At 40.9% G+C, this 16,082-nt stretch overlaps 1 protein-coding gene across 1 annotated transcript in view; it reads right to left on the bottom strand.

Annotated features, from left to right (window-relative positions):
• Positions 1 to 16,082, bottom strand: part of NRK (Nik related kinase) — a gene marked incomplete at both ends in the record, with an annotated part of 166,953 nt that overhangs the window by 31,110 nt on the left and 119,761 nt on the right. Inside the window, 4 exons of the mRNA XM_081115343.1 lie at positions 2,476 to 2,543; positions 9,497 to 9,604; positions 13,189 to 14,359; positions 14,752 to 14,815. Of these exons, the coding sequence (XP_080971469.1) occupies positions 2,476 to 2,543; positions 9,497 to 9,604; positions 13,189 to 14,359; positions 14,752 to 14,815 (1,411 nt within the window). The remainder of the gene's footprint in view (positions 1 to 2,475; positions 2,544 to 9,496; positions 9,605 to 13,188; positions 14,360 to 14,751; positions 14,816 to 16,082) is intronic.

Below are 16,082 nucleotides of genomic sequence, written 5' to 3'. Positions count from 1 at the left end.
GAACGTTCCCAATCTAGGTTTTAAATTTTCTAAGATTTCTACACATAAAATCTAAGGACATAAATATATTGACTTTTAAAGTATAACATGGTAGGAATATGCAAACTATACACTATAACTCTATGCCATCTGGGCATGTGGTCCAGTATCTTGAATATAGTCAGTGCTCAATATTTACTGAATGACTGAGTGAATGAATATAGGCTAAGTAGTTCCCATAAATTGGGGTTGGAGGGGGTATGATTTTCATGGAACATTTTCATTTAAATTTAGCTTCCAAATATAACACATTGCACACAACATCTAAAATATGAAACATGAAATTTGAAAATTATTGAAATTTCACCAATATTACAGAGATAAGAATTTCTGTGACTGGTACAAACTATCACTGATATAATGTTGAGTTTTAGATTTGATTTTTCCCTATAGATCATTTCAGGCTTGCACATTCTGTGTCATTAGCTTCTGAGGTTAGGGATTATTTATATGTATGTTTTATCACATAGTACATAATAAAATTTGTAATTGAAGTATATGATACAAATTAAATTATACTTGTCCTATCTAATAAAAGAGAAACATGGTAATTAGCTGTACATCCACTATGCTTCCCATTGGCTAATCAGGGTGATATGCAAATAAACTGCCAGCCAAGATGGCGGCCGGCAGCCAGGCAGCTTGAAGCGAACATGAGGATCACTTGCTTCAGTGACGGGGGACTCCTACGTTCCCCGCCTGCTGCTGCCGGCCTCTGAGCTTGCAGTTTGAAACATTGTTACAAATATAGAAGCTAAACAAAACCCCAGAAACCTGCTTTCAGCCAGCCGGGATCTCAGAGCTGGAGTTGAAACAGTGTTTCCATTATAGAACCCAAACAAACCAGATACCTGCTTTCAGCAGCGGAGGCCTAAGAGCTGGAGCCAAGCCTCAGAGCTAAAGCTGGCCCAGAATAAAAAAAAAAAAAGAAAGAAAGAAAAAAGGAGTGGTTGGGAGCTTCAGTCACCCGCCAGCCTAAAAACAGCCCTCAGCCCCTCACCCAGACTGGCCAGGCACCCCAGTGGGGAAACCCACCCTGAAGGGTGTGTGACCAGCTGCAAACAGCCATCATCCCCTCATCCAGGCTGGCCAGGCACCCCAGTGGGGACCCCCACCCTGATCCAGGACGCCCTTCAGGGCAAACCAGCCGGCCCCCACCTGTGCACCAGGCCTCTATACTATATAGTAAAAGGGTAATATGTCTCCCAGCACCGGGATCAGCGGAGCCGCGAGGCCTCCCGGCACCTGGGTCAGCATGACAGGGGGCAGTGCCCAAACCCACTGATCACCCTGAGGCTCTGTGTGTGACAGGGGGCAGGGCCACAACCTCCCTATCCGCCCTGCTCTGTTCGTGACAGGGGAAGGCGCCCCAACCCCCTGACCAGCCCTGCTCAGTGCCTGATAGGGGGGAGCTCCCCAAACCCCTGATCGCCCTGCGGCTCTGTGTGTGACAGGGTGCGGCGCCCCAACCCCCTGATCAGCCCTGCTCTGTGTGTGACAGGGTGCGGTGCCCCAATGCCCCCCCGATGGGCCCTGCTCTGTGTGTGATGGGGTAGAGCCATAACCTCCCCATCGGCCCTGCCCTGAGTGTGACAGGGTGTGGTGCCCCAACCCCCTGATTGGCCCTGCTCTGTGTGTGACAGGGGGCGATGCCCCAACTCCCCTATTGGCCCTACTCTGTGAGTGACAGGAGGGAGCTCCTCAACCCCCTGATCGGCCCTGCTCTGTGTATGACAGGGTACGGAGCCCCAACCCCCCTGATGGGCCCTACTCTGTGCGTGACAGGGGGTGGCGCCGCAACCTCCCCATCGACCCTGCCTTGAGTGTGACAGGGGGTGGTGCCCCAACCCCCCAATCGGCCCTACCCTGAGCATGACTGAGGGTGGCATCGCAACCTCCCAATCTGCCCTGCTCTGTGCATGACATGGGGTGGCGCCCCAACTCCCCAATCAGCCCAGCTCTGAGCCTGACCAGGGGCTGCTCCTAGGGATTGGGCCTGCCCTCTGCTACCTGGGAGCAGGCCTAAGCCAGCAGGTCGTTTTCTCCCCAGGGGTCCCAGACTGTGAGAGGGCACAGGCCGGGCTGAAGGACCCCCCCCCTCCCCCCACAAGTGCACAAATTTTTGTGTACCGGGCCTCTAGTTTTATTATAAATTACCAATTGAAAGCTGTCAAAGAATTCATTGTTGTTACTTTTATTAAATTGGGGATCTTACCAACTAATTATCAAACTAAATGACACTAAGAGGGCATACATCCAAATGTGAAATATCTAGGTAATGGATGATTGAAATTAAGATTTTAAATATGGACCATTGATGATGATGTTATTATTGATATTTTAGTTTTAACTTAACACAGAGCTTAGTGTCAAATAGATAAGCTTTAATTTTTCATGTGATAGTAAATAGTGAGTAAAAATATCAGAGACACATACCTTGAAGAGAACATGACGTGGTGTGCATGATCCCGGTTATAAGGCACAGAAGTACATCTTTCTTGGACCTTAAAAACACAGTGCAATACTTCGATAGAATTCTCTATCATAAATACTTTTGAGTTTAATTTATGGAAAAATACCTTTCTTCATATAGAGATATTTTCTTAAAAATCCAACTTATAAAATCCAATTTTTATAAATAGATTGTATTTTCAAAATTATTTATAACATTAGAACTGCTTAACCATAATTTCTGATGATAGCTCCAAATCCTCCTATATAATAAAAGGCTAACATTCAAATACACTGAACGGTGGAACAACCCCGAACAACCAAACAATTGAACAACCAGTCACTATGATGTGTGTTGCCCACCAGGGGGCTGGTGCAGAACATAGTGGGCATTGGCAGCAGGTGGCAGAGCGCAGAACATGGCAGGCATTGGCTGTGGGGGGATGGCAGAGCAGGTGAGCGGGGCGCCAGACCAAGGCGGGGCACCGGTCTCTGTCATTGGGGTGAGCCTCTGGTGGTTACTGAAAATTCTTTGCTCCTGTGTGCCACGGTTCCACCCGGCACTTGCACCTGCTGCCAGTGCCAGCCCTGCTCACACCCGCTGCTTGTGCTGGAGCTGCCGCTAACACTGGCTGCCAGCCCCCGGTGCCCGGCACTGGTCCCGATTGCTCAGCTCTGTCCGTGGGTGCAAACAGTGGCTGCCGATCCAATTGCCCCTCAGGGCTTCTCCACTCCCCCTGCTCCTGAGGGGCAATCAGGGCTGGCAGCCACCTCTTGCACCCACTGCCAGTGATGGTCCCACTCACACCCGCTGCCGGCACTAGAGCTGCCACTCGCACCAGTTGCCAGCACCTGGCATCAGTCCGGATAGCTCAGCGCTGTCAGTAGGTGCGAGTGGAGGTGCAGCCCTGATCACCCCTGAGGGCTTCTCCACCTCCCCCTGCTCCTGAAGGGCGATAGGGACAGTAGGCAATGCTCGCACCCGCCGATGACAACAGCCTCACTTGCACCTGCTGCTGGTGCTGGTCCCAATCACACCATGCTGTCAGAGTCAGTGGGTGTAAGCAGGGCCAGCGCCTTCAGTGAGTGGGAGAGGTGACAGTGGAAGTGGGGCTGCAGGCAGACAGGGGACTGGGGGCCGTGGTGGGAGGGGCCGGGCAGGGGTGCAAAGGATGGGCTGAGACCCGCCCCTGTGCCCACCTCAGCCTCGCGGCCCACAGTTCCTTTCAAGGTGCATGGATTCGTGCACTGGGCCCCTAGTAATTATTATAAATTCTTTGGTTTATCTCTCCTTGTTCCCCCACCCATACATCGAGGTATGTCAGTCTGTCTCATGCCCCCATGCTTCAGGTCTTATTTTGTTGGTCAATTCATTTTGTTCATTAGATTCCATATATAAGTGAGATCATGTGATATTTATTTGTCCTCCTCAGTTTGGCTTATTTCATTTAGTATAATAGTCTCCAGATTCAGGCATGCTGTCCCAAAAGGTAAGAGATCCCTGTTTTTTATAGATGCATATTATCCCATTGTGTAAATGTCCTAAAGTTGTTTTTTTTATCTATTCATCTACTAATAGGCATTTGGGCTATTTTCAAATCTTAGCTATTGTAAATAATGCTGCTATGAACATGGGGGTGCATATACCAGGTATTCTGTCTGATTGGTGTTTTGGGTTTTTAGGACATATTCCCAGAAGTGGGATTGCTGGGTCAAATGGCAGTTTCATTTTTCAGTTTTTGAGGAAACTCTATATTGCTTTCCATAATGGCTGCACCAGTCTGCATTCCCACCAGCCGTGTAATAGTGTTCCCTTTTCTTCACAGCCTCACCAGTGCTTGTTGTTTATTAATTTATTGATGACAGCCATTCTGATAGGTGTGTAGTAGTGATATCTCATTGTGGTTTTAATTTCTATTTCTCTGATGATTAGTGACTTTGAGCATTTTTCCATATGTCTCTTGGCTATATGTATGTCCTCTTTGGAGAAGTGTCTATTCAGGTTCCCTGCCCATTTTTTAATTGGATTTTTTGTTTTCCTTTTGCAGAGTTGTATGAGTATTTTGTATGTTTTGGAGATTAATCCCTTACCAGATATATCATTGGCAAATATGTTCTCCCTTACAGCGGGCTCCCTTTTCATTTTGATAGTGGTTTCTTTTGTGGTGCATAAATTTTTATTTTGATGTAGTCCCATTTATTTATTTTTTTCCTTTGTTTATCTTGCCCAAGGAGATGTATCAGCAAATATTCTGCTATGTGAGACATCTGAGATTTTATTGTTTATGTTTTCTTCTAGGATTTTTTTGGTTTCCTGGCTTTAAATTTAAGTCTTTTATCCATTTTGAGTTTATTATTGTGTCTGGTGTAAGTTGGTGGCCTAGTTTAATCTTTTTGCATGTATCTGTCCAATTTTCCCAATACCATTTGTTGAAAAGACTGTCTTTACTCCATTTTATGTTCTTGCCTCCTTTGTCAAATATTAATTGGCCATAATGGTGTGGGTCAATTTCTGGGGTCTCTCTGCTGTTCCCTTGATCTATAAGCTTATTCTTGTGCCAGTACCAGGCTATTTTGATTACAATGGCTTCCTATTATAGTTTGATATCCAGTATTGTGATACCTCCAACTTTGTTCTTCTGTCTCAAGATTGCTGAAGCTATTCAGGGTCTTTTATTATTCCACATACATTTTTGGAGTATTTGTCCTAGTTCTGTGAAGTATGCTACTGGTACTTTAATAGGGATTGCATTGAATCTATAGATTGTTTTGGGTAGTATGGACATTTTAATGATGTTAGTTCTTTCAATCCATGAACATGGTATATGCTTCCATTTGTTTGTATCATCCTTTGTTTCTTTTTTCAATGTGCTACAGTTTTCCAAGTACAGGTATTTTACCTCCTTGGCTGAGTTTATTCCTAGGTATCTTATTTTGTTGTTGTTGTTGCAATGGTAAATGGGGTTGTCTGTTTAGTTTCTCATTCTGAGAATTCATTGTTGGTGTATAAAAGTGCATTCAATTTCAAAATGCTGATTTTGTATCCTGCCACCTTGCTGAATTCATTTATTAAGTCTAGTAGTTTCCTGGTAGAGTCTTTAGGGTTTTCTACATACATTATCATGTCATCTGCCAATAATGACAGGTTTACTTTCTCCTTTTCAATTTGGGCACCCTTTATTTCTTCTTCTTGCTTGATTGCTATGGTTAGGACTTCCATTACTATGTTGAATAAGAGTGGTGAAAGTAGACATCCTTGTGTTGTTCCTGTTCCTAAGGAAAATTCTTTTAGTTTTTGCCCATTGAGTATTATGTTGGCTGTAGGTTTGTCATATCTGGCCTCTATTTCCACTTTGCTGAGAGTTTTTATTTAAAAAAAAAAGGGTGCTTGATTTTGTTGAATGCTTTTTCTGCATCTATTGATATGATCATGTGATTTTTATCTTTTACTTTGTTTATGTGATGCATCACATTTATTGATTTGTGAATCTTGTACCAGCCTTGCAGCCCCAGAATAAATTCTACTTGATCATTATGTATGATCTTTTTAATATATTGCTGGATCTGATTTGCTAATATTTTGTTGGGGATTTTAGCATCTGTGTTCATCAGGGATATTGGCCTGTAAGTTTCTTCCTTTGTAGTGTCTTTATTTCATTTAGTTTTATATCACTGGCTTTATACACAAAATAGTTTTTAGCGACCCCATTCAACAAGGCAGTCAGACTAGATTCTTTAGAAAGGAAAATTCAAGTGTTACAATGTGAAAAAATCTGGCATTTTCATGCTGATAAAAATCATTCTATAGTTTCTAGAAACTGTCCTAACCTTACTAAACTATTTTTTTTCCTCTGTGTACTAACTTACCAAGTTTGTCTTTTCACTACCACAGACAGATCTATAGGAAATAAAAAAAATGTCAGTTGTTCATATGTTTTGCTAATGAGTTTTTCCAAATTCAAACATCTATCTGGCAGTATGCAGAATAAGCATCTGACTGACTTTTTCGACATTCAATTCTGATAGCTGGCATCATATTGACTCAGGCTAGGCCTCTTGATTCATGAATCTGATTTCAGAGAGTTTACTGACATTAGTAAAACAGAGGCCAACATTACATAGAAGAAATAAAGGCCAAAAATAATAAAGGCTAATGTTTAAGATGAATTGGCTATATTTGGTCTGAAAAATGGGGAAAAGATAATGATTAGTAGGAATAGCATATACTAAGACAAACCAATCAGACACAGCTCATTATACTTCTTTCCTTGGGTGTTATGTTAAAGGTAATAATTATCTGGGAGTAAGAGTAAAATCCTTATTTTATAAGGTAGAGAGGGAGATATATTGCTGCTTGTAACTAAATAGTACAATCCAGCTTATGTTTCTTCTGCCTGTGTTTAGTAAGTATTTATAAAACAATACTCACTTCAGAGGACTCTTAGTATCAGAAAAAAAAACCCACATATTTAAACAGGATAATTGGCCATGTCAAATGTAAGAGTAGACTACTGTGAAGCATTCTGAATGAATAAATATAGTAATCTGGGGCCTTTGTGCTGATTAAGAACAACAATGAAACTTATGGGCCACTATTATTAGTAAGCAAGAAGTTTTGAGTTTTCACCCATCCACCTAATGATCCTTAGTAATTAAGAAATTTATAGATGGGCAGCTGTTAGAAATGTTAGCTATGATGATACTATTTTGTCTGCACATGAATTTAAATTGCAACTTGAGCCTCAGCAATACCATGTGCTATACAGCTATTAATATAGCTGCGAAAACAAAAGCCAACCTGGACACCAGGACTTAATTATTCCCCAAAGTGTAAGAAAATAAACCACAAATTAGATGAACCAGACCTTGTCATAAGCTACATCCCAGAACAGAGATGATCAAGGAAACATATATGTATAGTTGGGTGAAAAGGGTGAAGGTATTAAGCCAAGGAAAAATGAAAGACTCATAGACACAGACAACAGTATGGTGATTACCACTGGAAAGAAGGGTGGGGGAGGTAGAAGAAAGGGGAAGTTAAGGGAGGATAAATGGTGATAAAAGGAGATTTAACTTGGAGTAGTGAACACACAATATAATATGCAGGTGATGTATTGTGATGTATTATGGGGTTGTATACCTGAAACATGTATAATTTTATTAAGCAATATTGCCCTAATAAATTCATTAAAAAAGAAAATAGAAAGAAAAATTAAATTATTTTATATTTAAAGTAGTGGCCCAGTGCATGAAATTTGTGCACATTAAAAGGGAATTAATTAGAGGAAATATTTTAATATTGTTATTTGCCCTTTCTATATAATAGAAGCATCAGAGATGAAAGAGAATTAGTAAAATGTATATGAAAATCTTCCTTCTGTCAGAGTCTGGGCCATGCCGTGGGACCCAGAGTCAAGTCCCCACCCACCCGCATGCACCTTGAAATTGTGTGATGACCCAGACCCAGTCGGCCCCACCCTTGTCAAGCCCCACTGGGCAGGGGGTGCAGCCTCAGGTCCCATGGCCTGGCACCAGGCAGGGGGAGTAGCCTCAGGTGCCGCATCAAACCCCACTGGGTGGGGGGTGCAGCCTCAGGGTCCCTGGTGCACCCTCAGGTCCTCCACCCTGGCACTTGGGTGGGGGGCGTGGCCTGAGTTCCCCTGTCAAGCCCCGCCTGGCAGGGGACAGGGCCTGAGGTCCCCCGTCAAGCCCTGCCAGGTGGGGGATGCGGCCTGAGGTCCCCAGGCCTGGGCCGGGGCAGGGGGCACACTTCGAGGTCCCCTGTCAAGCCCCACCAGGCAGGGGGTGTGACCTGAGGTCCCCCGTCAAACCCTGTAGGGCGGGGGGCACGGCATGAGATCCACCATCAAGCCCTGACAGGCAGGGACCATGGCCTGAGGTCCCCGGCCCATCCCGGTGCCATGCAGCCTCAGGTCCCTGCTGATTACTTGTTACGAGAACCCTGCCTCTGCTGTGTGTGCAGCCATTTTGTGTTACAGGAACCCTGCCTCTACTGTGGGAGCAGCCATCTTGTGACAGCATGACAGTGTGAGGGTTAATATTACCTCTTTATTATATAGGAAAAGAGATCCTAAGACCAAATACTTTAAGAACTACTATCCTAGGCACTTATTCATGGCAGTTATTAATGTTGTAAGCTGAACAATCAAATTTTATAGGCAGTATTTTTAATTAAAAGAATGACTGACAAGACAAACTATGATTATTCAACTTGGGTATGTAGCCGGCATTTTATTTAAAATAAGTGAAATAAACCTGTCTACTCAAGGAAAAACATCTAATGTTATTTGTTAGCAATAATAAAATTGAGCATTCAATGAAAACAAAAAATGTAAACTCCTATCTGTCACCATGCACTTTACAGCTTATCAACACTCAATAATGTTTATGATGAAAGTGATGGTGATACTAACAAGTGCTGTGTGTTGATGCTGCATAATAAAACAAAATGTGCAAACATTTGGGAAGATCTAGATAAACAGTGAACCAATATTTTCCAACTGAACAATACATAAAGTTACAAAATCCTGCATGAATAAAACATCTATTCATACTATATAAGAGACCAATAGATTTTAATGTTACCAAATATACAAAATTTAATTAATATGGTTTTAAATTCCACTTTTCCAGTGTTTGTGTATTATCAAAGAATATCCACAATTATCTGAAAAAGCTATAAAAATTCTCCCTTTCAAACTACCTTTATGTGAGAAACCAGCTTTTATTCATATACTTTTACCTAAACAACATATTTCTCAATAAAAATTGTTTCTTAGTTTTATTTTTAAATAAATTATAAATATTTTAATTTTTGTTTTAATTTATAATACATTAAATATTGAATGTCACAAATCACATACACAAACGTTTTTTGGGGTCTGCAATTTTTTAAGAGTATAAAAAGATCCTGAGCCCAAAACATTTAAGACCCACAGTTCTAGGCACTTCTTAATGTCATAGCAACTAATATTGAGAAATTTACCTCATTTCCTTTAGGATTTGGTATATATGGCTGCAATGGTTCTATTTGGGCTTCAGCCTGAATTGAATGAAATACTTCATCATTGTCTGATGATTCATCTTCTTTGTCCTTTTGAAATAAAAGGAAAATAATTATTTTAATTGCTGTTAACATGAAAATTATAGGAACAACTCCATCATCCTGATTCATGATATAAATTAATAATTTTCAAATATTAAAATTGATTTAAACCAGTAGTTTATACTAGTTATTGGCTCTGGGTCTCTTTCAGAATCTAATGAATGCTACAGATTATCCATAGAAAACAGTATATAGACACACATGTCTCCATATATATTCAGGAGGACCACTGACTGCTTTCAGCTCGCCTATTAGCCCCAGATTAAGAATCTGTGGATTCGCAAGGATATATGCATTCTTATCTTGATTGCACCATTATTCACAGTGACCAAAGACAACCAAAGTGGCCTTTGATAGATGATTGGATAAAGAAGATGTGGTACATATATACAATGGAATACTACTCAGCCATTAGAAATGATGAAATCATGTCATTTGTGACAAACAGGATGGACCTTGATAATATTATGCTAAGCAAAGTAAGTAAGTAAAAAAAAAAGTTAAGAACCATATGATTTCACTCATATGTAGGATATAAAACTGAAACTCATAGACGCAGACAATAGTATGGTGGTTACCAGAGGGAAAGTTTTTGGGGGCTAGTAAAGGGTAAAGGGAACCAGATATATGGTAATGGAAGATGATATGACTGTGCACCTGTGGTGAGCACACAATGCAATATACAGATCATGTATCATAGAAATGTATACTTGAAATCTATATCATCCTATTAACCAATATCACCCCAATAAATTTAAAAAATAATCTCTGGTCTAAAGCTTAACACATAACCCCAAATTGTCATGTTTTGTATGCATTTATAACTATAAAGTGTGGTCTTCTTGTGCAACAGAAGTTCTGAAATACAGCAGTGCAAATATTTTTCCTTAATTGAGCCCTGGGAGTTTACAAAAGTTTCTGTTTCCCCATTTAAGCCAGTCAATATTATTTCTTCTATTCAAATAGAGTAATAAAAATGTGTTTTCTTTGCTTCTGGTGAGTTGAAACACATATGTCCCTGAGTGCTAATACATTTTCACGTATTTTAAAAGACCTATGACATTGACTACAGTATCAATAATGTACACATAAAGATAGGCATGCCTGTAAAAGATCATAGGGTCATGAGATTAGTAACTATTACCTATTATTTTTATTTCATTTTTAGAGTGGTTTCTCCCATATATATTTAAAACATTATATTACAATAAATGTGTGCATTGTACTAATACTAAAAGTTTTTCAAGGATGCATACAAGTTTTTTTCACAAATGTGAAACCCATTAGATTCAGGGCTGATTGAGAATAGTTATGAGCGTTTTATTTATTTTTGTTTGTTTGTTTTAAATTTATCTTTAGTGTTGAAAGTATTACAGATGTCCCCTTCCCCCTACCCCCCATTGACCCCTTCTAGCCCACTTCCACCCTTTGCCCCAGGCCTTCACCACACTATCGTCTGTGTCCATGGGTTATGCATATATGCATATAAATTCATTAGTTAATCTCTTTCCACCCCCCAGCCCCCCTGCCTTTCCTCTGAGATTCAACAGTCTGTTCCATGCTTCTATGTCTCTGGATCTATTTAGTTCATTAGTTTATTTTGTTCTTTAGATTCCACACATGAATGCTATCATGTGATACTTGTCTTTAACTGGTCATTGCCCCAATTTCAGGACAAATATCACTATTCTGGACTCATATCTTCTTTTTAATATCTGGTTTCTTTTTCTTCCTATCTCCCATTTTGGGGGGATTAGATTTCCCCTTTTGGGTCTTTCTGCTCTTGCTACTTCTAATTTTTTTCATGTTAAATATGTCAGGGAAATAACATTTGTTAAATTGGCTCAATGGGCACAAACCAAAAGACTCCCTTAACCAGACATTCAGACAATGTTCATGTTTAATTACTACATTAATTATTATTAGAATAATTGGGTGAAGATACCAGGGTTTAATTTAGGAACCTCACAATGATTTCTTTTACATAAATACATGCTTTGAAGTATTAGAAAACAAAAGATCTCCTAATATTGTTGACCTCATTAATTTGCTTATAAAGCTCACAAACCCTTCATTGTCAAATCAGATTTGTCACATTGAATTCATCAACTTTGGCCAATTATATCCTATATAATAAATAGGTAATATGCAAATTGACCCTCACACCCTTGCATAAGATGGCCGTCCCCATGTAGTCACAAGATGGCTGCCACAAGATGTCCAGCAGGGGAGGGCAGTTGAGGGGGATCAGGCCTGCAGGGGAGGGCAGTTAGGGGTGACCAGTCTGTCAGGGGAGGGCAGTTGGGGACGATCAGGTTGGCAGGGGAGGGCAGTTGGGGGTAACTGGGCCAGCAGAGGAGGGCAATTGGGGGTGATCGGACTGGCAGGGGAGCAGTTAGGCATTGATCAGGCCAGCAGGGGAGTGATTAGGGGGCAATCAGGCTGGCAGGCAGAAGTGGTTAAGGGCAATCAGGCATATGTCCAACTGTGTGGTCGGGCCTAAACTGGCAGTTGGACATCCCCCGAGGGGTCCCAGATTGGAGAGGGTGCAGGCTGGGCTGAGGGAAGCCCCCCCCCCCCCAGTGCACGATTTTCATGCACTGGGCCTCTAGTCCACTTATATAAGACAAATTTGAAAGAACAAAGTTTTTTGACTATTCCAAAATAAGGTAAAGTGATTAAGATAATATGTCCCACATTTTGAAAGAGTGCAGAGACAAATTCGTAATGTGTCCTATTCAATGCAGCTGCTTCATTAATTAATGATATAAAATTGGTGGAAAATTAGTGAGATTAGTCATACATATGGTAACCGTATACAAAATGCTTTGGAAACTTATTTTCCTTCTCATTTTAAGCTTGACTTAAACAAACAATTAGTGCAATTCACTTAAATGGTACAGTTAATCACTCCATGGAATGAAAAAGCAATAAACTGACTTAGATGTTAGAGGAATGAAACCAAAGTTGTTTTTTTTAATTTGTTTTTGTTGCTGTGTATTTTTAATACATTTTATTGGAAAGCTTTTTAATTTTTTTATTGAATTTATTGGGGTGATATTGGTTAATAAAAGTTATATAATTATTGCAAAGTTTGAACTTTGAAAGTAATTTGAAAGATCCAACTAATGCATAACCCATAGACACAGACAATGATGTGGTGTTGGCCAGAGGGAAGGAGGGAGGTGGGCTGAGTGGAGGTGGGCAAGGGGTAGGGGGATGAGGACATGTGCAATAGTGTCAACCATAAAAATAAAGTTAAAAAATATCCAACTAGTAATTTTAAATATGCATATGTATGATGTCTCTTTATTGGTTAAGGTAATAATAAGTAGTAAACTAATAATTAAGCTATATTTCCACAGGGATATTAAGCAATTACCTGGATCATTCAAGCAAATTTTTCTTTCTCAAGTGAAAATTATCTGGAAATTTCAGGATCATTTACTTGAAGCACAAACTATTTAGCTAATCTTTTCTGGGACAGTTGGTTTTACAGAGGGAAAACGTAAGTGTGAGCTAGCATATTTTCTCTGCATATTTCACTAAGTAAAAATATCAAAATATCTTACACTTGCAACTTGTCTCAATTCTTCTTCGTGTTGATTAAAGATATCTTCCCATCTGCGTTGGCGCCTTCGCCTGTAGGCTTGTAAATCTAAAAGCTCAAACTCTTCCGGTCTCCGTGATAACTTTGCCCGGAACTTCTTTGGTGATAATCTTTTTGCCAGTGCTTGCCTTAGACTAGAAACCTTTGATTTTTTCTTCTTCTGTGCCTGTTCTGGTTGCGAATAAAATATGTTTGATGACAGGTTTTCCATCAGGGTTTGCAGTGGACCAAGTGGCTTTGAGTTATGTGAGTTTGGTGCTCGAAGTAAGTTTCTTGATAGTCCCTCTATCAGTGCTTGAACTGAGCCAACATCCTGTGGGGGCTCTAGTGCCCAGGCCTGTGCCTGAGGTGACTCTTCGGTTTGTCCCTCTACTGGAATAAGCACCTGAGTATCCAAATGTAGTGGAAACAACACGTGGTGGTTCTGTGACAGTAAAGGCAAGAACACCTGGGCTTGTACATGTAATGACTCTAGTTCCTCTGCCTCAGTCTCTGCCTGTGTAGGCTCAGCAGCCTGTTCCTGTACCTCTGGCTGTTCAGGTACTTGATTCTGCTCCAGCTGCTGTTCAGGTAACTGGTTCTGCCCTTGCTGTTGTCCAGGGGCTTGAACTTGCCCTTGTTGTTGTTCAGGTACCTGACTTTGCCCCTGAAAATCTTCTGGGACTCGGTCCAGATCCTGTGGCTTTTCTGATGCCTGGGGCTGAGCCTGATCTTTCTGGTCTCTGGGTACCTGGGCGTGTAGACGTAGAGACCTAGGTGCCTTAACCTGAGCCTGTAGTGGCATGAGCATCCAGGCTGCCCTCCGTAGTCGTGGAGGTGCTTTAATCTGCATCTGTAGGGGCCTAGATGTTTTAGCCTTAATCTGAGCCTGTAGTGGCATGAACACCTGAGCTGCCCCTTGTAGTCTCTGAGATGGCTGGGCTTGCCCCTGTAGAGATCTAGGTGCATTGTTCTGAGCCTGTAGTGGCTTGAACACATTGGGTGCTCCCTGTGGATGCTGGAGTGCCTGGACCTGTGGCTCTTCTCGATCAGGTAACCACCTTGGCTGAGAGGGTTCTCCATGCAGGACTCTAAGTGGTCTGCATCTACTGCTGGTTGGCAGTCTCAGAAGTTCATGGGTACAACAACGTCCTCTAGAAATAAAAATACAAGCATTTGCCATACAATGAGAATTGTCAGTGGAGAGAAGCCATTCAGGGGAAATGATTTTATTTTAAAAGATAAATGTTTTCTGAACCAAAGATGGTTTTAGTAAATCTTTCTTGAATCATTCCTATAATGTCTAAATTATTGTTTGTATTACTAATATACTTGATCATCCTATTGTCAGATATTAAGGAATATTTTAATGGTAATCAAACATTTTCTTCAACATTTTCACATAAATATCTCTTGAAAATATAGATTTGTTTTTTGTTGTATGAGAAAAGATTAAGTTTTTCTGAGTCAAATACAACAGTATGAAAATCAACTGTCTTAAGTGAATTGCTAACATCAAATTCTATATATAACTTGTCTAACGCACCTGAATTTTCGTGTGGTGTACTGCTCCTTAATATCTTCTTCTCTTTCAAAGATCAGAGGTATTCCTTTTTATTAAAGAAAAATAATGCATAGCAATCAGCAGAGATTAATGTAATCCAGCTTATCCAACTTTTACCCTTTATTGCTCAGGATGTTGAGTGAATTTAAAAGGACAACAAGAAGGTAACCCTTCAAATCACATCTGTGATATAGACAATATCCAGGTTCTTGGGTTCACTTTTATAGTACAGTGGAGCTATTTCATACAGACTAATTTCTATGGTCATAGAAAGAAAATTTAGCAATCTGCTACAATTTGAAAGAGAAAGAATTGAGAAAGGCAAAGGGAGAAAAGGACAAGAGAAACTCTAGATGATTGGTGAACATTGCTTATAGGTGTGTGCTCTAGATTTAAGGACTTTATAACTTGGACCCACACCATCTTTGTTCCTTTCAAAGAATATTGAAAATGAAGATAAAGATTTTAGGTCCTTTCAAGGAGAAGTTTAAAAAGCTAAATTCTGGGTTTCATACTTAATGCATTGAAAAGTTCAGCTTCTTTCCTGTCAGCTGTGCTGAACTAAAATATAGACCCAAACAAAATATATTTTTTTAAAGCTATGTTAAAGTGTTTAGGGCAACTATATTTATATCTTCCATATAATCTTCATATGAATGTGACTTTTCCTGTAGTTAACAATATGGTAAACTTGAAACTATGGAATTTAGCAAATCAAGTAGATGTGTGGTCTTCATGCACCCATTTGAGACTGGCTGGATTTTGTGGTGCTCATCCAATGAATTCTCCACCATGGCTAAATAAATTAACTCTTGCTGCTTCTTGTTCCAAAATAGCATATAGTTATACTAGAGGCCCGGTGCACAAATTCATGCATTAGTAGGGTTCCTTAGCCTGGCCTATAGGATTGGGCTGAAACTGGCTCTCTGACATCCACTGAGGGGTCCCGGATTGTGAGAGGGTGCAGGCCAGGCTAAGGGACCCCACTGGTGCATGATCAGGGCCTGGGAGGGGTGTGGGAGGTTGGCCAGCCAGGGAGGGGCCATGGGAGGGCTCCAGGGCATGTCCAGCCCATCTCACTCAGTCTCGATCAGCTGGACCCCAGCAGCAAGCTAACCTACTGGTCAGAGTGTCTGCCCCCTGGTGGTCAGTGCATGTCATAGTGAGCGGTTGAGCAGCCTTAGCATATCATTAGCATATTATGCTTTGCTTGGTTAAACAGAGGACCAGATGACCAGACACTTAGCATATTAGGCTTTTATTATATAGGGTAGATGAAAGAAGTTACATTGAAATAAATATGAAGCTAATTT

This window comes from Myotis nattereri (assembly GCF_964212035.1).
Source record: "Myotis nattereri genome assembly, chromosome: X".
Taxonomy (NCBI): domain Eukaryota; kingdom Metazoa; phylum Chordata; class Mammalia; order Chiroptera; family Vespertilionidae; genus Myotis; species Myotis nattereri.
Note: the sequence above shows the minus strand (reverse complement) of the source record. Positions and strands in the feature narration are given on the sequence as shown.